Source organism: Megascapheus bottae, chromosome 31 (assembly GCF_031878675.1).
Source record: "Megascapheus bottae isolate mThoBot1 chromosome 31, mThoBot2.hap1, whole genome shotgun sequence".
Lineage (NCBI taxonomy): Eukaryota > Metazoa > Chordata > Mammalia > Rodentia > Geomyidae > Megascapheus > Megascapheus bottae.
Window position 1 is genome coordinate 8,360,337 of NC_143539.1, and position 26,248 is coordinate 8,386,584.

Consider the following 26,248-nt stretch of genomic DNA (forward strand, 5'->3'; position numbering starts at 1 on the left):
CAGTTTTCCTACCTATACTTCCCCAGAGCTGGAATTACATGATGAACCACCAAGCCCAGCTTGGTTTTTTGTTGGTGTTTTTTGCCACTCCTGGGGACTGAACTCAAGGCCTGAACATTATTCTTGAGCTTTCCTCAAGGCTAATGCTCCACCACTTAAGCCATAGCACCACTTCCAGTTTTTCTATATATGTGGTACCGAAGAATTGAACCCAGGTCTTCATGCATGCCAGGCAAGCATTCTACCACGAAGCCAGTCTCCCAGCCCCTCAAGCCCAACTTAGGCCCAGCTTAGGCTGGCTTCAACCTTGATCCTTCTAATCTCCACCTCCTGAGTGGCAAAGGTGACAGGTATGTGACACTCCTTGTTTTCCATGCATTTAGGGGTTTTCATGTTTGGAACAGTATATCTGTTGCCTATCTGGCTACTTTTCACTCAACAGGGTCCATGTAGGATTTGATCTCTTGGTTGTGTGTATCAGCAATTCATTGTTCACTACTGTCTACCGTTCCATAGAATTAATTTGTTGTGATCTCACACACACACAAAAAAATCTCAGTATTCTCAATGGATGGAAATTTATACAGTTTATATTTGGGATTATTGTGAATGTTCCTTCCTGATGTGTATCTTCAAATATATTCAATAACACCCCAGATACTTGTTCCTCTTTGGCAAACCAAGAGATTGCAACCAAGACATTTCAAGTTGCTAGTCCAAGATGGCGCTGATGAAACTAACTCATCTGGAAAACACCTAGTTGGCTTTTAGGGGGCTGTCAAGGGAGGGGGCTGCCTTTTCTGCTACTGTTAATTTGAACTCTGTCCCCACCTGTTAATAATTAACTGCCCCCCCCCCAAGGAGTCCATGATGCTAAAGGTTTTCCCAGTTAATCAGTCACAGCTGCCCCCTGGTTCAGCTGGGCACAGGGGCGCATCCCTGGTTTCTTCTGGTGTGTCAGCTTCAAAGGATTCCCAAATGCTCCGGGCCCAGCGAGCCCTCTGTGCCCAGGCTGGGCCCACGGCTGGGGGCTGGCAGCCCCTTCGATTCGATGGTGGGGCCTTCCATCTCAAGAGAACTGCAGAGCTGGCCAGGGCTCTGCTGGTGCTCAGGCTCTGTGCTTGGCCCCCTCTGGTCACCCATGGCCTGGCGGTGAGCAGTTACACTCCCACGCTCTGGGAGGCCCAGCCTGGAAGTGCAGAGGCCTTGTTCTAAGCATTTGTTCCCTGGTCCCCAGCTCCAGGCCTGGGCTCAGCGGCTGCTGGGTTCCCGGATCTCCGGCGCCCTGCTGCGGGCATCTATCTACGGGCAGTTTGTAGCTGGGGAGTCCGTGGAGGAGGTGAAGGGCTGCGTCCAGCAGCTCCAGGCCCTGGGCCTCCGCTCCCTGCTGGCAGTGCCCACGGAGGAGGAACCAGATTCAGCTTCCAAGACCGGGTGAGTCGGGGGAGATGAGGGCAGGGTGGTCGGTAGGGGTTCACAGTCTCCAGACCCTGACCTCTGCCGACTGGGCAGGGAGACCTGGTACGAGGCAAACCTCCAGGCCATGCTTCAGTGTGTGGACCTGTCCCGAGATCTGGTGGACAGCTCCGGTCCCCGGCTCATGCAGCTGAAGGTGACAGCGCTTGCCAGCCCTCGGCTCTGTGTAAGGGACAGGGTGCGGGGTGGGGGGGGGAGGTCGGAGAAGGGGGAGACGGGGGAGTGAGATGGGGAGACCCTGGGTGCAGCCACGCACCGCCTTCCCCTCACCGCCGTCACCCCCACACACCCTCATTTCAGAAGGATCTGACTTTGTGGATCAGAAGGCCAGGGTCCTGTTCTGAGCTGAACCCCCAGAGGCTGGCTGAAGCCATGGACTCGGGTCAGGTAAGGGACACCACACCACACGGGACTGGCTGTGTGCTAATCCTCAGGCCAATGGATTTTCTGTCTGGCTGTTTGTCTGCCCCTCTCCCTCTCTCCTCCCAGTCAGGTCTCACTGTGTATCCCCTGCTCACCTCAAACCTGCAATCCTCCTGCTTCAGCTTCCTGAGGGCTGGGTTACAATGCTTTTTACTTGTGTGTGTGTCCTGGGATTTGAACTCGGGGCCTGAGCCCTTGCCCCTAAACTTTTTTTCCTCCATGCTAGTGCCCCAGCTCCACTTCTGGCTTTTTATTGGTTCATTGGAGCTAAGAGTCTCACAGACTTTCCTGCCCAGGCTGGCTTCCAATGCCAACCCTCAGGTCCCAGCCTCCCATGCAGCTAGGATAAGCCTGAGCCAGCAGTGTCCAGCTTGCTTATTCCTTTGCTGACTTCTCACCATTTCTAAACTAAGCTGCAGAGTCCAGAAGTGCTAACACCCCCATCTCCTCTGCTACCCCCCAGAACCTCCAGGTCTCCTGCCTCAGTGCTGAGCAAAACCTGCACCTTCAGGCCTCTCTAAGACGCCTGTACCGAGTAGCCCAGGTAAGATGTGAACCCAGGCTCCCTCTCCCTCTCCACCCCTCCTGCTGCCCTGGGGTGCTGAGCAAAGTCTGTGCCCTTCAGCATGCCAGGGCTCAGCGTGTGAGACTCCTGGTGGATGCTGAATATGTCTTCATCAACCCTGCACTGTGCCTGCTCGTGTCCACCCTGGCCCTGCACTGTAACAGGCCTCAGGAAGGTGGGCCCTGGGTGTGGAACACTTACCAGGCCTATCTGAAGGTGAGGGGTGCACCCTGGGTGGGGGGGACTGGGAGTTGTGGGGAGAGGAAAGAAATCCAGCACCTTGATCCATCAGAACCTGCTCTTCACCCCCCCACCCTGCTCTTGCCCACGACAGGACACACACATGCGGCTGGCCCAGGATGCTGAGGCTGCACACAGGGCAGGCCTGGCCTTCGGGGTGAAGCTGGTGCGAGGGGCATATCTGGAGAAGGAGAGAGCCATGGCCCGGTTCCAAGGGACGGAAGATCCCACTCAACCCGACTACGAGGCTACCAGTCGGAGGTAGGATCTGGTTAGGCTGGACCCATCATCCCTTGGGGCAGTGGGGGGGGGAGGGGTCCTTTCCCACGAGGTTTGCTGACCTCAAGTCCCTCCCCTCAGTTACAGCCGCTGTCTGGAACTGATGCTCAACCAGGTGGCTCAGCAGGGTCCCACCTGTCACCTCATGGTGGCTTCCCACAACGAAGAATCCATTCACCAGGCCACTAAGCGGTACAAGGCGGGGTGAGGGTAGCGGGTTCCCATGAGAAGACCCCCTTCACGAACCCCAGAGCTCACAGGCCAGGCAGGGGCAGAGGATGGTAGGTGTGAGAGAAGGAGAGCAGGGACGGGGGTTATCATAGTGAATACTCTAGAACTCCTGCTGTGCCTGGAGGTCCTGTAGGCAGTGGTTGGATGAAGCAGTGTCCATTATTTCCCGGGGTGTTGGGGAGGTGTGTGTGGGGGCGTCCCAGGGAGCGGCCAAGACCCACTGGAGCTGGGAGGGAGATGTTCAGATGTTTATTAGAATGGGTACTTATCATTAAGTTTGGAAACGTAAGCGTTTCTTCAGTATCCATGGAAGATTGGGTCCAGGGCCACCCCCTCATCTCCATGGAAACCAGAATCCATGGTTACCATATCCTTAGATGCCCTGGTAGAAAATGATGCAGTGTTTGCATACCACCTATGCATACCTTCCCATAGACTTCAGACCTTTTCTAGATAACGTAAACCCCACAGTGTCAATGCTTATAAGTATAGCATTATAGAATATGAATGGAATAGTGTAATACTGTCTTCCTCCTCCTCCTCCTCCTCCTCCGCATCCTCCACCACTACACCACCTCCTTCTGCTCCTCTTCCCCTCCTTCTCCTTCTTCCTGTTCTTTTTGTGACAGTCCTAAGCCTTAAACTCAGGGCACAGGTGTTATCTCAGCTTTTTCACTCAAGGCTGGCGCTCCCACCACTGGAGCCACACCTCCATTTCTGGCTTTTTTTGGTGGTTCATTGGAAATGAAAGGTCTCATGGACTTTCGTGCGCAGGCTGGGTTTGAACCTTGATCCTCAGCTCTCAGCCTCCTGAGTAGCTGACAGGCGTGAGGTGTTAGCGCTCAGTGTAACCACTCTGTGGACTAATTAGGTGGCCTTTTCTGTAGCATGTGGCAGCTGGGCATTCCTGTGGATGGGCCTGTCTGTTTTGGCCAACTTCTGGGCATGTGTGACCACGTCTCCCTGGCACTGGGTATGTGGATGTTCGACCTTCCCCACCCCACCCCACCCCTCATCCCAACTCTCAGATCTCATTCCTCTGGGCCACAATCCCCTGTGTGCTCTCCCAGAGAGCCTGCTCAGGCTCCTCTGACCATGCCTTCCAGACAGGTCAAGATCTCAGTATCTCAGGCCCCTATAGGGATGTGCCTGCTGTCTGCCATCTCTTGTTTTTGTTTTGCCAGTCCTGAGTCTTGAACTCTGGGCCTGGGTGCTATCCCTGACCTCTTCAGCTCAAGGCTAGCCCTCTACCACTTGAGCCACAGTGCCACTTGCAATTTTCTGGTGGTTCATTGGAAATGATTCTCACAAACTTTCGTGCCCAGGCTGGCCTCGAACCCAAATCCTCAGATCCCAGCATCCTGAGTAGTTAGGATTCATTTTCTCCAATTCACCTAGTCTGCCAGATTCTTAGAAGTGAAAGTCTCTATTGCAGGGGGTACCTGGAGGGCACCTTTGCCCAGAGCCTGACCCATGTCCTGCCTGCCCCTCCCTCCAGGGCAGGCTGGATATGCAGTGTATAAGTCCATTCCATATGGCTCCCTGGAGGAGGTGATCCCCTATCTGATCCGCCGGGCCCAGGAGAACCGCAGTGTGCTGCAAGGTGCTCGGAGGGAGCAGGAGCTGCTCAGCCAAGAACTGTGGCGGAGGCTAAGAGGGGGAGGCCTAAGGACACCCCATTAGCACGTTGGGGTCGTGTAGTCAATAAAGGTCCAGAGTTGCAGCCCTGAGGCTGCCTCCGTGGGGAAGGATTCCTCTTTGCACTGGCATTGGCACTTGAACTCAGGGCTTAGGATCTGTTTCTGAGCTTTTTTTGCTTAAGGATAGTACTCTACCACTTGAACCATAGCACCACTTCCAGATTTTTCTGTGTATATGGGACTGAGGAATGGAACTCAGGGCTTCATGCATGTTAGGCAAAGCACTCTACCACTAAGCCACATTCCCAGCCCTCCTCTAACTTTGAAACAGCTCATCCTTGGATGGATCAGGTCAACCGCTAGTTCTGGAATTTGCTTTGTCTCATTGGATGCCCAAGAAGAGCCCGTGAAGCACAGCTGCAAAGTCACTAAAGACAAATGGCTGGGTCAAGGCTAATGTCCATAGAGAGGCCATTCTCTCAGCTAATAATCACCAAATGTGGCTCTTTCTTAAGTCGCTTCAAAGAAAAGCAAAACCAGGGACACAAAAGTGACAACGATAGCTCTGAGCTCTGACTCTTGTGTGCCCTTAGATCTTCTTCTGCTACTGACAGGCTGGAATGCTCAGAACTGTGTTGTAGGGGCCCCAGAAGCTGCGGGAAGCCAGAGGAAGCACCCTAGTCACGCTGGACGTGGTTAGAAGATGTTCCTGAGATTTCCTAATAATTATAAAAATGAAGAACATTGAAAGACAAGCGCATGTGCAAACAGAAACAATGCACAGAGTGGGGAGGGAGGTACAAGGAAGGAAGAAAGCATCCACAGGGCTGGATGACAGCATTTCCAGACTGCCTGAGACCCAGTTTGCACTTTTGAGAGAGAGGGAGAGGGTGTGAGTGTCCTGGGTCTTGAATTCAGGGCCTAAGCTCCGTCTCTTAGCTTTTTCGCCCTACCACTTGAGCCACACCTCTACGTCTGACATTTTGCTGGTTAGTCGCACACACTTTCCCACCAAGGCTGGCTTCACGCCCCAATCCTGGGGTAGGATGACCGGGGTGGGCTTACTTTTTGAACTGAGGATCTCACGCGGGCCGGGCAGGTGCTCCTCCGCTTGAGCCCCATCTCCATCCCTGGGGCGGCGCTGGGGCTCTCCCGGGTACCCAGCGAGTGTGATGGACGGGAGGGAAGGAAGGACAGGCGTCCCCGGACAGCAGCCTACAGGACCTTCAAGTCTGGGCCGCAGGGTGGAAGTCAAGGACCCAAGGTCGAATGGCTTCATCAAGAAAGCTCTTCAGCACGCACACCTGCCGGGTCCGGGGCCAGCACAGAGGGAGGCGACTGCGCAGGCGCGGCAGGGGGCGTGGCAGGGGCGCTGGTGCGCATGTGTGAAGGTCACGTGTCAGCCACGTGCTGGCCACTGTGGAGCCTAACGGTAGGTGCCAGCCTAGAAGTCTTTTAGAGCCCTCAACTTTTCACCAGACGCCTTTTCCCAGCCTCTGGCAGACTCTGCCCCATCTTGGAAGCCCCACCCCACGCGAAGACCCCGGCCGACCTCTCCAGTAGAGAGTCCCAGCCCGCAGGCCCTGCTCACAGGCCCGCCCCTCACGGCCCCAGACCCCGCCCTCAGGCCCGCCCCTCACAGCCCCAGGCTCCGCCCCCAGGCCCGCCTCTCACAGCTCACAGGCTCCACCCCCAGGCCCGCCTCTCACAGCTCACAGGCCCCGCCTTCAGGCCCGCCTCTCACAGCTCACAGGCTCCGCCCACATGCCCGCCTCTCACAGCCCCAGACCCCGCCCTCAGGCCCGCCTCTCACAGCCACAGGCCCCGCCCTCAGGCCCGCCTCTCACAGCCCCAGACCCCGCCCTCAGGCCTGCCTCTCACAGCCATAGGCCCCGCCCTCAGGCCTGCCTCTCACAGCCACAGGCCCCGCCCAGAGACTCGCCTCTCACAGCCACCCGCCCCGCCCTCAGGCCCGCTTCTCACAGCTCACAGGCTCCGCCCACAGGCCCGCCTCTCACAGCCCCAGACCCCGCCCTCAGGCCTGCCTCTCACAGCCACAGGCCCCGCCCTCAGGCCCGCCTCTCACAGCCACAGGCCCCGCCCAGAGACTCGCCTCTCACAGCCCCAGACCCCGCCCTCAGGCCTGCCTCTCACAGCCATAGGCCCCGCCCTCAGGCCTGCCTCTCACAGCCACAGGCCCCGCCCTCAGGCCCGCCTCTCACAGCCACAGGCCCCGCCCACAGACCCACCTCTCACAGCCCGCAGGCTCCGCCCTCGGACTCTGCTCACATCCCCTGGGAGAGACACCCCCCACCCCCGGTTGTGACCCCCTCAGCCCCTGCTTACGTTCTATCTTGCCCTCGAAGCCCTTTCACCATCTTTGCCCGCCCTGCTCAGGCCGCGGACCCGCTCAGCCCCAACCCTTCATTCCCCTTGGGCTGTCTCCTGTTCACTCCTGATCTTCTGGCCCAGAACTTTCCCTCCTTGACCTAAGCCTACTTCTGTTCCCATCCAGACGCCTCCCTTCCCATCAAGACCCACTTGAACCCCCTTCCCACCTCCCCTCCACCAGCTGGGGACCGGATTTCCCGCGCCCCCAGATCCTCTGCGCTCATGAGGGCCCCTAGCTGACCCCCCGCCCCGGAGCTAAATCAGCAGCCTCCACAAGCCCTCAGGCTTCCCTGCGGAGCTGGGCTCCATGCGCAATCTGGATGCCCAGGTGAGCCAGCTGCATCGCCTGGCCGTGGCCAGGTACACAAGCTGGGGCCTGGCCAGGCTCCTGAGAAGAGGTGAGGGCTCGGCTGTGAGGGGGAGGAGCCAAGGGGCAGCCTCCTCCCGCCTGTCCAGGGCACTGGACTGTGTGCCAGTGTGTGGGATTGAAGGAAGGACACTCTGGGCTCTGGATGGTTACATGAGACCCCCCTGGTCAGGAATGCTTTCCAGATGGAATGATACTGCACTTAAGTCTTGCACTATGAGAGCCAAGTGTGCAGAAAGTTAGGATGAGAGCTTGCCTGGATGTAGCGTTTGAAAAACCTTGATAAAATATTGAGCTTGCTTTTCTCTGTTGACTTCCTGGAGGGCTGGGATGGCACCTAGGTGCAAAGGGATACTAGGGATACTAGGCCCCTACGAGGTCCTTCTCAGGAGGGCAGGGCCAGCCTAAAGCCTGGCCACCTGTCAGTTGTCCAGGTGGATGGAGAGAACTCCCAGGGGCAGACAGCACTCTTTCTGTCGGCACTTCTGGGCCGCTGCTCTGCTGTGCGACTCCTGCTGACCTTTGGTGCCAACCCCAACCAGTGAGTAGACAGACCCTGGGGCCCCATTTTCTTAGCACCGATCTCCCCTCCAGCCTCTAAAATGTCCCTGTCCTATAAGCTAACTTCTCACTACCCAGCCACTCTTTTGGTTTTCCTGGTACCCTCCAGGCTCATTACCTGCCTAATCCTCCAGCACCCCACTCATGCCCAGTCCCAGTGGCTCACACCTGTCAACCAAGCTACTCAGGAGGCTGAGATCTGAGGATTGAGGTTCCAAGGCGGCCCAGACAGCAAAAGCCCAGAGACTCCAATCTCTCCAATGAATTACCAAAAAGCCAGAAGTAGTAGAGTGCTAGCCTTGGGCACAAAAGCTAGGGACAGGTCTGAGTTCAAGCCCCAGGACTACTGGCACGTGCATGTGCACATACACACACACACGCACACACACACACACTCACACTCACACACAGGACCCCATTTATCCTCAAGGGCCCCTCAATCCTGACCCTTCATGCTAACAGAACTCCCCTGACCCCCAGAGTTCCACCGTGTCACCTTTTGCCCTTATTCTGACCTCTCCCTAATCTATCTGTTCCCACCTCTCCTGCTTTTGCCCCAGCCGCTGTGTGGATGGCAGTACACCCGTGCACGCAGGCGCCTTCTCTGGGCGCGGTGAGGTGTTGCTATGTCTCCTGAGGGCAGGCGGCGACCTGCGTCTGCACGACCGGCAGGGGCGCACACCACAAGACTGGGCTGAGCAAGGTGGTGTGAAGCAGAGCTGGGAGGTGAGCAGAAATCAGGGGTTCAGGGAGGGGAGTCTTGGGGCTGGCGCCTGCACCCAGCCTCACCCTCATACCCCCTCCAGGTGCTGGAGCTATTGGAGCTGTGTCGAGACCACATGGCAGCTCTGGTGCAGGGCAGGGCTTTGGCCTCTAGTGCGGTCCTGGGCCAGCTGCAGGCCGGCTCCCGGCATGGGCTGTGTGGTGCCCTGAACTCTCTGCGGGGGTTCCAGTCAGCCAGGTAACAGCCCGCAGCCTGGAGTCTACCTGCCAACTGCCCCCCACCACTCCCAGCCACATCACGGCGCCTGTTACCCCCAGGACACCAAGACCAGGACGCATTGGCAAATCCCCTCAAGCCTCAGTCTTGGGGTTCGGCCAGGTAAGTAGAAGAGGTTTGGGGGAGCAGGGCCTGCCTGACTTCCTTGGTGCCTCATGGCCTTGCTCCCCACTCCCCACTCCCAGCTGAGCAGCCTGCGGCCCCTGGCACTAGCAATGGGCATCCCTCTGGTAGACCCTCAGGAGCTGCTGCCAGCCCAGGGGGAGCCGGAACGCATCTATGAGAGCAGCTCCTGCACCCTCATGACCAAGTGAGAGCCCCCCCTGTGCCCTCACAGAGCCCCCAGACCCACGCTCCCCTCCCCACCAACCCACCCTCTCCCACTGTGCCTTCTCCAGCCTCCTCTGGAGGGGTCACCCCATGACTGTACGTCAGCTGAAGTCCCCCGAAACCCAGCCTGATGTGCTGCTGGCTGATCTCCAGAGCTGCAGGTACCCTGTCCCTGCCTCCTCCTCTGCCCAGCCTCCTCCAGCTGCCAGGGTGACGTTTAGTGTCCCCCTCTAGGCCAGGTGGGAGCAGTCCCCCTTCCCACTGGCAAAGTGGGGGCCAGTTCTGTGCTGGGGAGAGAGGGTACCCAGGGCTGGTTAAGTGGTCTGCTCTGCTCCCACCCAGTGCCCTGCACCATCCCAGCCTGCTGCTGCTGCTGGCTCTGGGCCTCTCGGCGGACCTGTCAGGGCTGTGCCTTCTCTTCGAGCCCGTGTGCTTGGGCTCCCTCTATGTTGTGTTGCACCAGCCGACACCAAGTGAGCAAACCTGCCAGTCTGGGCCAGGCGTGCAGCCCGGGCCCCTGCTGCTGCAGGTTCTGGAGGCCCTGCTGTTCCTGCAGGCCCGCCGCTGGGCACATGGCGGCCTCAGCTCCCACGCTGTGCAACTGGTGCGGCCAGGCCTGGCAAAAGTGGGTAGCCTGGAGCATGGGCGCCGACTGCATCCTTCCTGGCTGCATCTCAGGTGAGAGCCTGCCCACCTGTCTTCCTACCCATGGCCCATCCAGCAGCGCCTGGCTCACAGGCAACTTGGGGCTTTATAGGCCACAGCACGGCTACCTCCCCGGAGGCCCAGGGCCTCCCCCGCCTCCTGAACTGTACCCATGGCTGCCCCTCGAGCTGATCCGTAGCGATGTGCCAGCCGCCACCTCAGACCTCTACAGCTTCTGCATTCTGGCCCAGGAGGTCTTTACTGGTCAGTGGGTGCCCCTACACCTCACCCCCTCCCCAGAGGCACCCCAGAGGTGCGGGTCCCCCAATACTGCTTCCTCACAGGGCAGCTTCCCTGGGCTGGGAGAGCGGGTCTGGAGGTGAAGGCTAAACTGGAGGCTGGTGAGAGCCCAGGTCTGGACCCCCTGGTGCCAGCCCCCTACCAGGCCCTGGTTCAGGCGGGGCTGGGCCGCAGGCCTGCTGACCGCTGGGGCAGCTTGCAGAGTACCCGCTACCTGCTGCGGAAGGCCATCGCGCAGGTACAGGCAGGTCAGCAGGAGGGGGGGCTGCCACGGAGTCCAGGCGTGGCCTGTGTCCCCACACCCAGCCTCCTGCCCACAGGACACGGGCCCTGAGATGAGCTCCGCTGTGACGTGGACACTGTTCCCTGGATCTCCAGTCTGCCCAGCAGGTGTGAGGGGCAAGGATGTGTGATGCCGGGTGTTGGTAGAACTGAACTGTGCCACCTGTACCCATCACAGTAATCCATCTCCCCAGAGAACCTGTGTCCAGAGCCAGTGCCCGGAGCCAGGCTTGTGCCCAGAGGCCTTGTCCCACCCCAGGTAGGAGCTGAGGGGGGCGGATCTGGAGGGCTGGGGAGAGGGTGGTAGGGTGCGCCTTGGGCAATCCATGCCAGCTCTACCATTGTCCTCTGCAGGCGCTTGGCACTCCCGAGTTCACAGGTCACGGAGGGGTCCCGGGGGACGCAGTCTGCGACTCCAGCAGCAGCCTGACTCTAAGCAGCAGTTCCAGTTTCAACACCAGCTTTCACGCAGACTGCAGCCAGGGCCTTGCAGCCGGAGTCAGCCCGCACTGCTGCCTGGACCCCAGTGCAACCGTGTGGGCACCCCAGTGCCTGCTGCGGTCCATGGCTTCTGACCCCAGCGGTGCCCTGACCAGCGACCTCCTGGGGGACTCTCCACTGTCTCCTCTCTCACTAATTTGTATAGCCAAACACCCCTGTCCTCTCCAGGGCCCTGCCCTGCCCTGCAGTCCTCAGGCAGCTGCCACCCCATGGGGATGCAAGGTTCTGTGGAACAGTCTGGCAGAAAGTAGTCAGTGGAGATGTGAGCCCTGCGGGGGCTGCTGCTGCACTCCCAGAGCCGGCATGCTGGACCCCCAGCCCCGTGAGCCCACCCTGCCTGCTGACCCTCAGGGTGGCTGTCCACACCCTGGGGGGCTGGCAGCAGGATGGCCCCAGGGGCAGGCAAACCCAAAGACCCTGAGCCCATCCTGGGCCGAAACCTCCTCTCCCTTGGCACCAGGTGCCTGTTCCAGCCTTTCTCTCGTGCAGGAGCCCAGCACTGAGCAGATGGGAGGAGGCCCCTCCACCAGCCTGCAGAAGTGAGTGGGGGAGGCCCTGGTGGGGACCCCAGGGCTGACCCTCATCCCTGAGGTATATCAGTTCTCCTGGGCTTCTGCTCTCCAGGGTGGACCTGCTGGAAGGGACCCCGATTGAGCTGTACTGTGGATGCCTCTTGGGAAGCCAGCCCAGCTTTAGTGCCATCCCTGGTCCAGATTCTTAGGGTGCCCATGACATAGCCTTCCAGAGGGGACAAGCCCTTCCCCATGCCTGCCTCAAACGAAAGCAAGCAACAGTGCCACCTTCTAACCCCAACAGCCACATTTCCACCATTTTATTCATTAGTGGGGTCAGATGGTTTAGTGGGGCACATGGGGAGAGGGCGGCAGGCCCCTAGTCCTGTGCACAGGTCAGGACAGGCTGGGGACTTCTGGGGACAGAAAGGACTGGGTGTCAGCCTAGTCCTCTCTCAGATTTGTGCGAGGGCCCCCAGGAGGGAGGGTAGAGGGGCGAGGGGCGTGCTCTGCAGCCCAGTGTTGGAGGAGGGGGCTGTGATTTTAGGTTAGAAACCCACATCAGAAACAAGTTACAAAGTTAGAAAGTTGGGGTACAGCTGGGAGCTTAGAAAATACAAAACGAGGGATTGGGTTGGGGGCCAGGGCAAAGGGAAATTGGGGTGGGGGTGGACGGAAGAGTCCTCAAGTCTTAGCTCAGCAGTAGCTTCGAGTCTGGCCCTCTGACTGGAGGGACCAGCTGGGAGTGGGGTAAGGGGGTGGGGGGCCAGCCCCCTCCCCTCTCTGCCCCCCATTTCTATACAAAGACCCTCGGTGGTGCTCGCCTCCCCCTCCATAGGGTGGTGGGGCTGCCCTGTAGAGCAGGAGAGGTTCGGGAGGGCCCCAGGGTCCAGGCACCCTGTGAGGGGTTCTGGGACCCCATGGCACCCGCTGTTTCTGGGGGAGGCGGGGGGCTGGGAGCCCAGGGTCTGACCGACTTCGGGGGTGGGCAGGAGGGGAAGAGGAGCAGGAAGAGTCTGGGGAAGGGCCTCTGGGACCTGGAGCTAGGTTGACATACAGGGGCTCAGGCCGGTTGGGGCGTCGGGCAGGGTGCTGTGGGCCCGAATGGCCAAGGTGGTCAGGGGGAAAGCAGGAAGGGGATGGTGGGTAGTTGAGCAGAAAGTCGGGGGACCTGTGAAGTGGTGGTGACTGGCCAAGCATGCCATATGAGGCATTGAGCCTATCTGGGGGCATGGAACGAAACGGGTTCCAGCACCGGTAGGGGGACCCCTCACTAGCACCCCCTATCTCGTAGTACAGGTTGTCTCCCCTGTCAAGTGGTGTCGGGGGGCCTAGGGAGTTCCTCCAGGCAGGGGCTGGGGAGCTGGGCTGAAAGGATGGGGGACCCAGGGGATACAAGCTTGGTTTGGGGACCCCAAAGAAGGGTGGCAGGCACTCCCGGGGGGGAGAGGAGAAGAAGCCAGGGGTTGGGGCCTGTGAGGGGATGGAACTCGGGGATTGGGCTGTGGCCTCTGGGGCATCTCTGTATGCCCCACCTGCCCTGAGCTGGGCAGGGCCTCTGAGTCCCCTCCGGGAGGTCCCCAGGGGCCGCTGGCTCCTCACCAGGCTCCCGTCACTTTGTTGCCTGGGTAGGTAGGATGGGGGTCCTGGGACCCATGCCCCCAGGTGGGCTAAGGAGTGAGGGGGTGGCCCACTCCCTGGGGTCCCCACAGGCTCCCCGCCTACCTCAAGGGACAATGACCGGCGGAAAGGGGATCGGGGAGCAGGTGGGGTGCCCCCATGCTCCTGCTGGCTCTGTTGCTCGGCTACCTGCTGAGCCCGCTCAGCCAGGGCCAGGGCCATGAGTCGAGCTGGGTTCTTGGGGGGTGGGGGTGGGGCTCCTCCAGGGCGTAGGAGGGTCAGGGGTGGGGGCAACAGTGGTGCCTCCATTCCAGATCCTACAGAGAAAGAAATGAACGGGAGTGGGCTGGGGCTGCGGCAGCCTGGGGCCAGGGGAGGGGTGGGGGTCAAGACTCACCATGCTGGGCCTGGGCTCCCCGGGAAGCTGGCAGTGCCACCTTGCTGGCCACTTCCTGTTGGCAGCTGTCACTCAGCAGCAGAGGGACGATGTGTGGGTGTAGGCCTGGGCCAGGGCTGAGAGCTGGCGTTGGGGAGACTGAGGCAGGGGTCCCCCCAGCCCCCAACAGTTCCAGGACAGCAGGTGGCACAGATACAGCCAGGGGCTCAGAGATGTCCAGAGCAGTGGGGGAAACAGGGTTGGTGGGCCCGTGGGGTGACAGGGTCTGGGGGGCTGGCCGTGGTGGGAAGGCAGAGGCAGGGGCTGGGGGCGCTGGACTGGCAGGAGGTGCAGGGTCCCCAGGGGTGGGGCTGCTGCAGCGAAAGGTAAGGGGATCGAAGTCCAGTCCCCGGAGCCCCTCCAGGCAGCGGGGCGGGCTGAAGTCCAGTTCGTCCCCATCATCCAGCCAGGCTGAGGTGCGATGTGAGGGGGACCCAGAGAGGGGCCCCAGGCCAGCAGCTGAGGACTCCGAGGACTCTGAGGAGGAGGAGGACGAGGAGGAGGAGGAGGAGGAGGAGGAGGACAGGCTCTCGCAGGAGCCAGCAGGTGCTGGGCCCACCGGAAAAGCATCGCTGCTGGAGTGAGGCCGCCGCAGCCTGTGCAGCCTCTGGAGGCCTAGAAAGGGTGGAGGCAGTGAGGGGCCAAGCCTTACACACTTGACCCCAGTGACACAGGGCCCAGCTCCATAGAAGGGCAGGGAAATGGCACGAGGTCTTAGAGGGCCATGGAGGCTGAGAATCAGAAAAGGCAAAGCCAATTCACGGAGAGAAGGCAATGTCACAACATGTCACCAAAAAAGACACCTTGTGAGCAGAGCACCAGTGGCTCACACCTGTCACCCTAGCTACTCAGGAGGCTGAGATCCGAAGATCACCGTTCAAAGCCAGCCCAGGCAGGCAAGTCTGTGAGACTCTTGAACCACCAGAAGACCAGAAGCGGTCCTCTGGCTCAAAGTGGTAGAGTGCTAGCCTTGAGGGGGGAAAAAGCTCAGGGACAGCATCCAGGCCCTGAGTTCAAGCCCCCAAGACCAGGGGAAAAAAAGAAAAAAAAGGGAAAAGTAGGGCCCAGTTCCTCCCAGCTGTGCTTACCAGTCCCGCTGGCCTGCGATGACAGAGACTCCTCGCTCTTGGCAGATCTCAGGGTGACCGTGTCAGGGCGGGTGCCTGCCCGAAGAGGTGGCAGAGGTAGGTGGGCCAGCCACAAGCGCCTCCCACCCCACAGACCCCACGGCCTCTGACCTGAAGGCTGTGGTGGGGCTCTGGTGCTCCCAAGCCAGGGCAGGGGCTTCTTTCTGGGGACACTGGGGCCACGACCCAGAGCAAAGAACGTCTTCCAGCTGCTGCCTCCTGGCTTCCGCTGTTTCTCCCCTCTCTCCCTTTTCCGCCTGGGGTTTGGGTTGGAAATGGGAGGTGAAGTGTGAGGGAGCAGGGCCTCCGGGCCTCCTCCCTCCCTCCCTCTCACAGCAACCCTCTCACCTTTCCACCGGGGAAGACTGGGTCTTGGGGACTGTGGGCTCAGTGGGTGTTCCCAGGCGGCCCTGGGTACGAGCCTGGGCTTCCTCCAGGGTCAGCAGGCGAGTGGAGGGACCACTCCCCGCCAGGGACTTGGGCCTGGGGAGGAGGCAGCCACCTGAGGAGGTTGGGAAGGGCAGAGCCGTCAGCATCACAGGCCACTTGGGGCCACAGGCAAAGCCAAGCGCCACAGCCCAAGCCCCGGCCCCGCAGCATGCCCACCCGGGCTGGCAAGGCAGGGGGCCAGGGCGGATCAGGCGGGGAATGGGGGGCAGCAGGCAGGTGAGGAGGAGGGTGAGGCAGAACGAGCCGATGAAGAGGCAGCTCCCAGCAGCCAGCGAGGGTGGCGGCTCTGGTCAGTTACCTCGGGCCAGAGGCCCCTCCGACGAGCTGAGTCCTGATTGGGCAGGGAATCTGGGCGGGGCGGGGGCGGGGCCAAGTCTGGGGACCTCCCACTTCCTCCCAGATGGACCCAGGGCCCCAAGCGCCCCCAGGATCTAGAAAGGGTGAAGGAAGAACGGCGTCCTGGCCAAGAAGTGGGGATCCTGGGCGTAGGAGCTGAAATGAGAAGGAGGGGGCGCGGGGAGGGATGGGCCGGGACGGGGTCCTCAAGGGGCCAAGAAGGAGTCCAGCTTCAGTGGCGTAGGGGTAGGGCCAGAAGCCCACCTGCCCGCCCACTGCAGCCCTAACATTCAGGGACAGTAGCCAGGAGGGGTGAGGGGGACGCCCATACCTGCAGGGTCGAGGCCGGCAGAGGTGAAGGTGTCGCTGAACAGAACCTCCACGTGGGTGAGCAAGAATTCCACCACCACCGACTGCACGCGAACCTCCCGGAAGGCTGCGGCTCCACCCAGCCCCACCGACTCCAGCTCCATGGACCTGAGGCCAGGACAGAGGCGCCACCAACACTTCAGCCCGGGCCATGGTTTGCCGCTGGGCAGTAGGAGGGTACATAGGGGATGGCTGTCAACACGTCCGCCCTTCTCCAGGTCATCACGTCCAGAACTGGGCGCTCAGCGTTCCCCCAAACCTGCCGCCTCCCCATTTGGCTGTCCTCTCTCAGCCTCTCCCCATACCCTCATGCTGTCGGCAAACCCTGTCACTCCAACTATAAAATCTATCCCAGGGCGGGGCGTGTGGCCCAGAAGTAGAGTGCTTGCCTAGCATGCACAAGGCCCTGGGTTCGATTCCTTGGTACCACATATTCAGAAAAAAGCCGGAAGTGATGCTGTGGCTCAAGTGTTAGATTGCTAGTCTTGAGAAATCCCAAGGACAGTGCTCAGGCCCTAAGTTCAAGACCCAGCACTGGCAAAAAAAAAATCTATCCCAGTCATACTGGGTGCCAGTGGCTCATGCCTGTAATCTTAGCTACTCAGGAGGGTGAGATCTGAGGACCACAATTCAAAACCAGCTTGGGCAGAAAAGTCTCCATGGGTCTTTTATCTCCAATAAACCACTCAAAAACCAGAAGTGGCACTGTGGCTCACGTGGTATAGCACAGTGGAATGGGGCTGGGAATGGGGCTTAGTGGTTGAGTGATTGCATAGCGTGCATGAAGCTCTGGGTTCCATTCTACAGCACCACATACTTAACCAGAAAAAGCTAGAAGTCACACGGGGGCTCAAAAGAAGCTCAAGGACAATGCCCAGACCCTGAGTTCAAGCCCCAGGACTGGTGAAAGAGAAATAACGGAAAGAGAAATAAAAGAAATAAAGGGAGGGAGGGGGGAAGGAGGGAGAGAAAAAGAGAAAGAGCAGAGTGCCAGTGGCTCCCACCTGTAATCCTAGCTACTCAGGAGGCTGAGATCCGAGAATCACGGTTCAAAGTCAGCCTGGGCACTAAAAGTCCATGAGACTTACATCTCCAATTAATCACCAGAAAACTGGAAGTGGCACTGTGGCTCAAGGGGTAGCACAGGGGTCTTGAGCCAAAGAGTTCAGGGACAACACCCAGGCTCAGAGTTCAAGTCCCATGACTAATAAAAAGACAGACACACTGGGCAGGTTCTCAGGGTGGCTGGGGAGTCCCTCAAGGCCTGCCTTGTGGGGAAGGGCTGCAAGGAGCCGGCTTTACCGTAACAAGTTGGGTGCCCAGACGATGGCCAGGTTGCGGGCGTGCATGCTGGTGTTGGCACTATGTCTCGCCATGCGGGCTAAGTGCCTGAGCAGGTACTCCAGGGTCCTGGGGATGGGGACAGATGGGGACAGCTTGATTTTCAACTCCCTGAAACTCTGTGCCTGCCCTCCCTGGTCTTTCTGCCTTACCTGTAATGGGGTGGGGGAAGCTGCTGGATGACGTCATGGACTCGGACCAAGCGTTCCTCCTCCCCGGGCACTGACATGGCCTCCTGAGGGGGTGGGTAGGCATGAGGGGGCATGGCTGGGCATGTGGGCACTCTCCACCCTTCTGGTCCCCTCACTTACACTGAACTTCCCATAGAGCTGGTAGGTGAGCAGGGGGTTGGGCAGTTCCCGGAAGTAGAGCTTGCAGAGGGAGGACACACTGTGGATGTCCTGCAGGAAGGCTGGGCCGGACAGCTCAGGGATCCTCTCACTGTCAAACTCGTGCCTGTGACAGCCAGGTGAGAAGGAAGCCTCAGGTCAGCCTGGCTCACTGGCTCTGTCCCCTCTTCCTTCCAGCTGGATCTAGCTTATTCCCCCATGCCCTGTGTGGATATGTCTGGAAGGATCTTAGGTTTTACCAACCCTTCTGTCCTTCTAGCAACCCTGTGTGCCCCATTTTATTGTAAAGGGGATGTGCAAATGGATTATAGTTCTATAAGTAAGGAAATGAGTTCATTTCTTGTCAAACAGTGTTACCCCCATTGTGTCCCGTTTTAAAGAGGATACTGTGGGCTCTTTGTTCTGTAGCTACCCAAGGCCTTGGGATGCCAGAGAGTTCCATGCTGCAATCAAGCCCTATCATTCTTTTGACTTTGTGTGTGTGCGTGCAATACACCAAACAACCCTAGGGCTTGAACTCGGGGCTTTGGCACTGTCCCTGAGTTTTCTGTTCAAGGCCAGTGTCTATTGCTTAAGCCACATCTACATTTCTGATTTTTTTCTTTTTTTTTTTTTGGTAATCGGGAATAAGAGTTTCACAGATTTTCCAGCTCAGGCTGACTTTGAACTGTGACCCTCAGCTCTCAGCTCTTGAGTAGCTAGGATTTACAAGTGTGAGCCACCCCAACCCTTCTTTTGGTTTTAAGCTGTCATTGCAAAATGAAGCCAAAACTTCACCATAGCCCTGCCTCCCCTCTAGAGGTACCCTACCTGCCACCTCCCTGATCCCTGTCAGACCTGTCTTTATCCCCTCCCTTCACACTGCTAGTGTGTCCTGCCTGCTCTGAACCCTCCAAGCCAGGGCCAAATCACAAATGACTGCCAATGTCTGCTCTCACTTTGCTGCTGACGTAAGGACATCATGGCTTGCTGCAGCCCCCACCCGGCTCCTCTTCCCTCTACTGGGCATGCTTGTCCAGGACTATCTGTCCACACAGCTGGCTCCTCACCTCACCCCTCCCTCCATGAGAACTCCCCTCCCGGCTTAACACTGCCACCCTCCTTCCTGCTTGATGGCCCCCCTATTTCCTCAACCCGCTTGGCTCCACAGCATGTGTCACCGAGGAAACAATCACCCAGGAAACCATCCTCTCTCATCTGTCTCCAGCAGGTGAGCCCCATGTGAGCAGGGGCGTCACAGCTGTGTCTCTAATGCCTGGGCAGAGGCTGGTACTCAGTGAAGAGCTTCACCATTTAGTGGAAGCCCACTCTGACCCAGCCCTGGTCCAGCCTAGCTGAGCTTCTCTGGCTCCTGAGGCCAGCTGTGGAAGGGATTGGGGTGAGGCCCTCACCGCAGCCTCTGGATGTTGGAGGACACACCCGAGAGCCGGTATATTCCATCCACCACCCCGTGCGCCTCGATGAACTCAGAGCAACAGCGCAGCACCTGGGGTACTGGGAGAAAGCGGCAGGTAAGGCCGGGGTGGGTCACTTCCTACCCAGCAAGGTAGGGTGAGGCAGGGCACAGGTCTCACCATCCTGGCCGGAGTTGCTAAGGTGCTCTCCCAGGTCACAACCGAACACCCTCTGCCGCAGGATCCCCCGCTGCCGCAGCCGCTGGCGGGAAGGGCGGGAGCGCATGAAGGTGCGGAGGAGGCCAGCCAGCTTCCCACGAGGCCGGGGCACAGCTACAGGGGACAAGATAGGCCACCTGGAGTCAGCACAGCCACAAGAGCCACAGGCCAGGTGCCACAGGAGCAGACACCTGAGCTCTTGTTTCCTTTACCTGAGGTCAAAGCAGAGATGCCCTGCGGAGCTGCGATGCCACCCAGAGGACCATCCGCATCTGTGGGAGGAGGGGACCGTGGGCAGGAAGGACGGGGAAAAAGGAGAGGACATGGGAGGCCTCACCCTGCGCAAGCGCTTACCTGTCTTGAGGCCAGGACCCGGCCGCTCTGTGAAAAGTTCCACACACTCGCTGGGGAAGAAACCCACCTGAGGAAGAGTCAAGAGTCACTGGCTGCCACTCTGAGTGGCACCCTGCCCCTGCCACGCCCATCCTGACTAAGCCAGGCTTACCTGGAAGCCGCGCTTTCCCCGCCACCAGCTCCGATCCTCTGTAGGTGGCATGTCGATCACCGAGACGATATCGCCCACCTAGGGAGAAGGGAGGGGGTAAGGAGGGCCCCGGAAAACGTGGGGCCAGCTGAAGTCTGCTCCCATCTCGCAGGCTCACCTCGAAAGACAACTCATCTGGTGCCTGGGCCGTGTACCGCTTGACCACATGAGCTGCAGCCACAGCAGGAACATTGAGGGAGGCCTCCTCACTGAGGAGCAGCCGCCGGCCATGGTTGTCGAGCTGAGAGGGAGGAAAGCATGGCATGGAGGGGGCAGAGTTGAACACATGCCCTCTCTTCCTCCCCTCCTCCCGTGTCCAGGTCTCCCTTGCCGCCACGATCTATCTAGAGCAGACAGTGGATCTCACTTATCTAAACCCCTCTGCTGAGCTGGGCACCTGTGCCTCATGCCTGCGATTCTAACTACTGAGGAGGCTGAGTTCTGAGGATCACGATTCGAAACCAGCCAGGGCAGGAAAGTCTATGAGATCTTATCTCCAATAAACTACCAAAAAAAAAAAAAAAAAGCCAGGAATGGAGCTGTAACTCAATGATAAAGCACTAGCCTGGAGTAAAAAAGCTAGGGGAAAGTACTCAGGCACTGAGTTCAAGCCCTAGGATGGCACAAAATAAATAAATAAATAAATAAGTAAATAAATTCCCTCTGCAGCAATACCATTCTAACCCAGTGTTCTGAGTGACACACCAATCTTTCTAACAGGTAGACCCTTAGATTCCTATCCTTCGACACCTGCTGAAAAACACACACACACACACACACACATACACATTCCCTCATGAGTTTGTGCCCACACAGACACTAAAATACCAGTCTTCTCCCCCACTCTCCTTTCTTTCTTGTGCCCACACACTCTTTAAGCTGGTCCTTGCACTGCAGCCCACCTTGTTCCATCCTAACCCCAAGCCCCGAAGCCCCAGCTCACCTCCATCCAGGTGAGCACTGGGCCGCAGTTGAGGTTACTGTCCACCAGTCCTGACAGGGTCTCCAGGTACTGCAGCAGCAGTGGCACCAGCATCTGGGGGAAGGTCATGAGTGACAGCTCATGTGAGGGCATGCCAAGGGCCCTAGATCACTGTGAGCATGCTCCAAAAGTACTGTCAATCATTCGGGTCAAGGCTCTGGACTGCACTGAAACTGCTATGCTGCCCTCCCGTGGAACCCCTGGGGCAACCACCCCACAATCCCCAAACTAAAGGAGCCTCCAGAACTGTCCTGCTGGCACTTAGGCCATGGATCCCACTGTAGGGGATAGTTTAGCCTATACTGGTCTTTATTTCTGTATCCTCTGATCTCCAGGGCTCTACACAGGGCTGCTAAGATAACACACAGGTTACCTGGGCAGCCCTGGCACCCTCGGGGGGTGGGGGGAGCTCTGGGAGGCAGGAAAACCTCCGGTCGAATATGCAGCGATGGAGGTGGGCATCCAGGGATCGGAAGTCATCATAGCTACGGAGAACCGGCCAGGACCGGCCCTGTGGAGACCGGAATTGGGGGATGGGGGAAACAGAGGGAACCAGTCCATTACACTGAGCTCTGAGGACCTGGGAGACCAGTCCTTCAGGCTAGATGAATGGTAGGAGTGGCCTTACCTGACAGGTCACCTGCACTCCAAATACCAGTTCGTTCTCTCCAGAGAGGCCCGGGCCTTCCCGCTCTGGAGACAGCAGGAGCTGCAGAGGAAAATCAAGACCCAGGTAAGAGCCACACTCGGGTCCCCATCTCGATCTCTTCAGATTGGTGCTATCTAGGGATCCATGTGTACCCCTCCTGAAACTTCCTAAGGAAGGGCCTGATGATGTCTTAAGAGTACAAAGCAGGGGGAGGGAAATGGGGACCATGTCATAAGAAAGGGTATCAATTGGGCCGGGAGTTTGGCCTAGTGGTTAAAGTGCTTGCCTAGCATGCATGAAGACCCGGGTTCGATTCCTCGGTACCACATGCATAGAAAAAAGCCAGAAGTGGTGCTGAGGCTCAAGTGGTAGAGCTCTAGCCTTGAGAAAGCCCAAGGACAGTGCTCAGGCCCTGAGCTCAAGCCCAGGACTGGCAAAAAAAAAAAAAAAAGAAAGGGTATCAATGTTTGTGAAGTAATACACCTTCTATCTGGTGAATATAATGTAACCCTTCTATTAATTACAATTAAAAAAAAAAGAGTACAAAGCAGCAGACACCTAATAAAAAGTCGCTGCTGGGGCCGGGGATATGGCTTAGTGGTAGAGTGCTTGCCTAGCATGCATGCAACCCTGGGTTAGATCCCTCCGTACCACATACACAGAAAAAGCCAGAAGTGGTGCTGTGGCCCGAGTGGTAGAGTAGCCTTGTGCAAAAGAAGCTCAGGGACAGTGCCCAGGCCCTGAGTTCAAGCCCCAGGACTGACAAAAAATAAGTCACTGTTGGTGCCAGAGCCTGTGGCTTATGCCTATTATCCTAACTACTCAGGAGGATCGAAGTTAGATCCAGAAGCTAGTCTGATTAGGGAAAACCATGAGACTCTTTTCTCTAATGAACCACCAAAAAAGTTGAAAAGTGGTGCTGTGGCTCAAGTGGTAGAGTGCCAACCTTGAGCACAAAAGCTCAGAGACAGCGACGGGGCCCTGAGTTCAATCCCTAGAAATGGCATGCACATGTGCACTGCAGAATGAATACATCAAAGGAATGAAGGAGCACCTGGCCCCAGCTATTCCTGCTAGTGACATAGAGCGCTCAGTCACAGGGACAGGCTTCAGGGCAAAGCAGCTAAGAGGGGTTTAGGCCTAGGAGGTTTTCACCCGCCCACCTGGGTGCAAAGCCCCTTACCTGAATGTGGCCAAAATCAACGTTCTCGTAGTGGAAGTGGGCACAGTCGGCCAGCCGGGGGAAGGGACCTCGAGGAGCAGAGAGCCTGGGAGACAGGTGACAGGTGACCGGAGTTCTCTCCTGGGAGGCTCCCTCCCTCCTGAGTTAGCCTTTCCATCCCTGCCCTTCTCACCTCTTCCCAGGCTTCCCCTTTACACTAGGGCCCCCAGTGGGAGCTGCAGGTTGGACGGAGCCCTCCCCTGGACCATCCAGACTGTCTGTGCTGCGGGCCTGTGAAGCAGAGAGAAGATTCAGAGAGCTCAGAGACGGGAAGCAAAGAGAAACGAAGCATTGTTATCTGCCAGCCTGGGCCTAGAGGCCTGCTTGAATCCACATACAGTCCAGACTCTGGAGTAAGAGGGTAAGTCAGGGGGATGGGGGGGATGGGGGAGGCTGGGCTATAGACAAGCCTGCTTCTTCTTGTGTGGTCTGAGGTGGAGGGCTGGAGGAGCAGGGACCCAGGGTGATCAGGCAACAGGAGAAAGGGCATTTGGGTCCCATCTCTCCCTGTTGAAGACCCTGTACCCCAAATAGCAACTATTATAGCTCTGTAGGGTATTGGCACCTCCTTGCTATCTCTTCCTCCTCTTTCTCCTCCCAACTTCTTCCCTCTCTCAGCTTCTTCATCAGCGCCAGCTAGGATTGTTTTCATAAAGTACAAATGTAGCCCTGTTTGGCCACAGATCCTGGGCCTTCACCAACTCTCTGTTGTCTTCAAGATGAAATAAGGATTCTGTACTGATATTCGCACTTCCCTGAGCTGGCCTCAGTTTAGTTTACCTCTCCAGGCTCCTCTCTTCCCCATTCTTTACTCTTCCACTTCTCGAAGTCTAAGAAAGTGTCATCTTCCCACATCCTTCTACCTCTGCATAAAGGCTACTCCACAGTCTGAAACCCTTGTCCCCTACCCTGTCCCTAGGTTCTCTCCTAATCTCCAGGTCTCCACTCTCAAGGGTGTTCTGGAAAGCCCTGCACCTTGTGATTTTTTCCCAGCCTCTCTTCTGGACTCCCCCATCTCCAGAGATCTCCCATCCCAGGTTCCCCAACTCTGCCTGAGCTGGCCCAGCACACCCTCAGTACTGGGAAATGACTGTCTGCTGACAAGCCCAACCAATCGGTCCCCTTGGACTCTCACCTCCCCAGAATCAGGGCCTGAGGCTGAGACACCCCGCCCCCCCACACCCCCTTGCCAAGGACAGAGCTGGGCACTAACTTGGGGCTTTTCACATGGAAGACTGTCCCGCCTTCTTTGCTGAGTCCCCAGTATCCCAGCCAGTGCCAGCTCTGTCACCGAGCAAGGGTTGAATACAATGTACGATGAATAAATTTAACCAGCTGTCAGATGGGGACTTGCCAGACTAGGCTTCTCCCTCCTCCATGTCCCTGCAACCCCGAGTTCATCCCTGGGTCTCACCCTCGAAGTCTGTCCCCTGCCAGCCCATGCAGCTCCCCAAGGCAGGATGGGATCTGACCGTCTCTGTGCCTGGAGCATGGGGCCTGCACAGAGGAGGTCTCAGTGGATGTCTGCTGAGCGAGGGAAGGAGGGAATAAATGGATGAATGAGCAGGGACAGCATGGTGGGGGGCGGGGGGAGTCGAGATGGTGGAGGAGGGGAGAGGACAAGAAGGCAGAGGGGACCCCTGGGGATGAAGCCAGGGGTGCAGCGGCGCCGGCTTCCTGGGTGGGGTGAGGAAGAGGAGGAGGAGCTGCAGATGCGTGGGGGGAGGTAAAGGGTTCGGATGGAGGCGGGGGCCGCGAGACTGGGAAGGCTGGGGATGGGGCGAGGGGAGGGAGAGAAGAAAGGGGCCAGGCGGAGGATGGAGGGGCGGGTGGGGTGGGGCTGCTGGGCGTGGAGGGGGCGGCGGGGATGCGGGCGAGGCGCCGGCATGTGATGGAGGCTTTTCTCCCGCGGGCTCCGGCCCGGGGTGCGGGTCCGGAGGGAGCCCGGACCGGCCCCCTCTTCTCTCAAGCCCGAGGTCCTCGGCCACTGTCACCGGGTTCAGGGCGTGGAGAGTGGACAGGAGGGCGGGGGGGATGTGCTCGAGGGGGTCGGGGTCGTGCCACGGGGGTGGGGGGACCCGGAGAAGGGAGGGCGGGCGACCCCGCGGGCCGGGAAGCTCGGGCGGGGCCGTGGCCGGGGGCGCGCAGGGCGGGGGGCGCGCGCGGACAGACGCACACGCGGACGGACGGACAGACTTGACGGCCGCGTGGGCCGTGCCTCACCACCATGGTCGCGGTGGCCTTTCTCAGGTTCCGACGACGCTGGACCCCTCGTTCTTCGCCTTCGCCGCCGCCGCCGCCATGGCGACACAAAGGGGAGGGCGCGAGCCGCGCGCGGGCGGCTGCAGGCCCCGCCCCTAACGGCCGCCCGAGGCTCCGGCGCGCGCCCCACGGGGGCGGGGAGGGGGAGGGCGGTGGGAAAGGCAGGGAGGACGCGGCGACGCTTCTCATTGGCCGAGCCCAAGGCCTTAGGGGACGGCCACGCCCACTCCAGTGGCTTCTCATTGGCTCTAGCTGGGGCTCCACCTCCTGGCACTGTTTCCTCCGACCCCGCCCCCTGAAGTTTGACAGCGCCACGCCCATGATCGCTTATCATTGGTTGTCACCCCCTCCTTAGACACGCCCCCTGGCTCTTTATGCCCGGCTTATGCCTGACACTTGTAACCCTCAGCCCGGGACCGGTCCTTTATCCGCTCCGGGAGACCACTCCTGCGACGTTCTTGATTCTCTGCCCCTCAAGCGGCTTCTCCAAGTCCTGTTGTGTCAGTCCCGGCTTGTCAGTTCTGCATCGGATCCCGCCCCACAATCGTAGGGTCTGCCCCTGCTTGTTTTTCCCTCTCCACGCACAACCTGCCTGCTTTGAGGTATATAGTGCGAGGCTGTCTGGGATATGACCTCCCCCTACCCACTGGACATTTTCCTTATCTCCTCTTCTATAGGTTATTACAGACTGGTTTCCAGCCAGAAATTATGCCTCTCATAAATCCCCAGTCCCCGTCTTTCCTATAACAGATGAGCCATGCCCTGGAAGCACTCCAAGAAGGGATACTGACATTGGTCAGATCATCAATATAGCCCTAACTTCAGAGGGCCTGGCTTTAATCTCATTATTCATAAATTAAGAAAAAGAAAAGAACTCTGATCACAGCTGGGCATTGAGGCTTCACACCCATAATGTACCTTCTCAGAAGATCTGAGAATTGTGGTTCAAAGCCAGCCCGGGCAGTAAGTCTGTGAAACTCATCTCCAACCGACCACCAAAAAACAAAACAAAACAACAACAAAAGAGGAATAGGAAAGAAAGGAAGTGAACGGCGTCAAGGCAGTTCCTTAAGCTAGCACAACCCTTGGGTCTTTCCACAACAATCCATTTTCCCCCGCCAGTCCTGGGGCTTGAACTCAGGACCTAGGATCTCTCCCTGAGCCCCATTTGCTCCAGGGTAGTGTCCTACCACTTGAGCCATAG

The 26,248-nt window shown here is 58.5% G+C and overlaps 3 protein-coding genes across 6 annotated transcripts; 2 read left to right on the forward strand and 1 right to left on the reverse strand.

Moving 5' to 3' along the window:
• The first annotated feature begins 924 nt into the window (after positions 1-924).
• On the forward strand, positions 925-4,957 carry Prodh2 (proline dehydrogenase 2). 2 transcript variants are annotated; one of them, XM_090323075.1, is made up of 10 exons: positions 925-1,152; positions 1,238-1,434; positions 1,513-1,642; positions 1,777-1,863; positions 2,363-2,443; positions 2,525-2,680; positions 2,799-2,965; positions 3,065-3,175; positions 4,102-4,187; positions 4,713-4,957. In XM_090323075.1, exons 1-10 carry the CDS (start codon positions 979-981, stop codon positions 4,895-4,897), a joined length of 1,374 nt encoding a protein of 457 aa, XP_090179201.1. In that variant the 5' UTR covers positions 925-978; the 3' UTR covers positions 4,898-4,957. The 2 variants fall into 2 exon arrangements, with proteins under 2 accessions (XP_090179201.1, XP_090179202.1); XM_090323076.1 differs by lacking the exon at positions 4,102-4,187 and having other exon boundaries at positions 4,713-4,819.
• A 2,417-nt stretch (positions 4,958-7,374) lies between these two features.
• On the forward strand, positions 7,375-12,062 carry LOC150043955 (inactive serine/threonine-protein kinase TEX14-like). The gene is made up of 15 exons (XM_090323073.1): positions 7,375-7,643; positions 8,039-8,153; positions 8,734-8,899; positions 8,980-9,134; positions 9,215-9,275; positions 9,359-9,483; positions 9,572-9,664; positions 9,846-10,181; positions 10,261-10,412; positions 10,493-10,686; positions 10,769-10,838; positions 10,925-10,989; positions 11,085-11,612; positions 11,724-11,770; positions 11,832-12,062. Exons 1-15 carry the CDS (start codon positions 7,553-7,555, stop codon positions 11,950-11,952), a joined length of 2,319 nt encoding a protein of 772 aa, XP_090179199.1. The 5' UTR covers positions 7,375-7,552; the 3' UTR covers positions 11,953-12,062.
• On the reverse strand, positions 12,033-25,114 carry Arhgap33 (Rho GTPase activating protein 33). 3 transcript variants are annotated; one of them, XM_090323069.1, is made up of 22 exons: positions 25,006-25,114; positions 24,197-24,306; positions 22,916-23,013; positions 22,744-22,828; positions 21,540-21,620; positions 21,285-21,422; positions 20,873-20,965; positions 20,048-20,170; positions 19,891-19,968; positions 19,740-19,806; positions 19,598-19,657; positions 19,347-19,499; positions 19,164-19,266; positions 17,734-17,878; positions 17,575-17,657; positions 17,384-17,491; positions 16,044-16,189; positions 15,275-15,428; positions 15,038-15,183; positions 14,888-14,962; positions 13,761-14,414; positions 12,033-13,680 (listed from the first exon to the last, which is right to left on the reverse strand). In XM_090323069.1, exons 2-22 carry the CDS (start codon positions 24,272-24,274, stop codon positions 12,440-12,442), a joined length of 3,909 nt encoding a protein of 1,302 aa, XP_090179195.1. In that variant the 5' UTR covers positions 24,275-24,306; positions 25,006-25,114; the 3' UTR covers positions 12,033-12,439. The 3 variants fall into 3 exon arrangements, with proteins under 3 accessions (XP_090179195.1, XP_090179196.1, XP_090179197.1); XM_090323070.1 differs by having other exon boundaries at positions 24,197-24,309; XM_090323071.1 differs by lacking the exon at positions 24,197-24,306.
• Positions 25,115-26,248: the final 1,134 nt, after the last annotated feature.

Coding starts and splice junctions, on each gene's coding strand:
- Prodh2 (XM_090323075.1), top strand. CDS start 979: ATGCTCCGGGCCCAGCGAGCCCTCTGTGCCCAGGCTGGGCCCACGGCT. Junction 2,444..2,524: donor GCCTGTACCGAGTAGCCCAG/GTAAGATGTGAA, acceptor TGTGCCCTTCAG/CATGCCAGGGCTCAGCGTGT. Junction 4,188..4,712: donor CCACGTCTCCCTGGCACTGG/GTATGTGGATGT, acceptor CCCTCCCTCCAG/GGCAGGCTGGATATGCAGTG.
- LOC150043955 (XM_090323073.1), top strand. CDS start 7,553: ATGCGCAATCTGGATGCCCAGGTGAGCCAGCTGCATCGCCTGGCCGTG. Junction 10,687..10,768: donor TGCGGAAGGCCATCGCGCAG/GTACAGGCAGGT, acceptor TCCTGCCCACAG/GACACGGGCCCTGAGATGAG. Junction 11,771..11,831: donor CCCTCCACCAGCCTGCAGAA/GTGAGTGGGGGA, acceptor GAGGTATATCAG/TTCTCCTGGGCTTCTGCTCT.
- Arhgap33 (XM_090323069.1), bottom strand. CDS start 24,274: ATGCTCCAGGCACAGAGACGGTCAGATCCCATCCTGCCTTGGGGAGCT. Junction 19,500..19,597: donor CATCTCTGCTTTGACCTCAG/GTAAAGGAAACA, acceptor TGTCCCCTGTAG/CTGTGCCCCGGCCTCGTGGG. Junction 14,963..15,037: donor AGCCCCACCACAGCCTTCAG/GTCAGAGGCCGT, acceptor CTCTTCGGGCAG/GCACCCGCCCTGACACGGTC.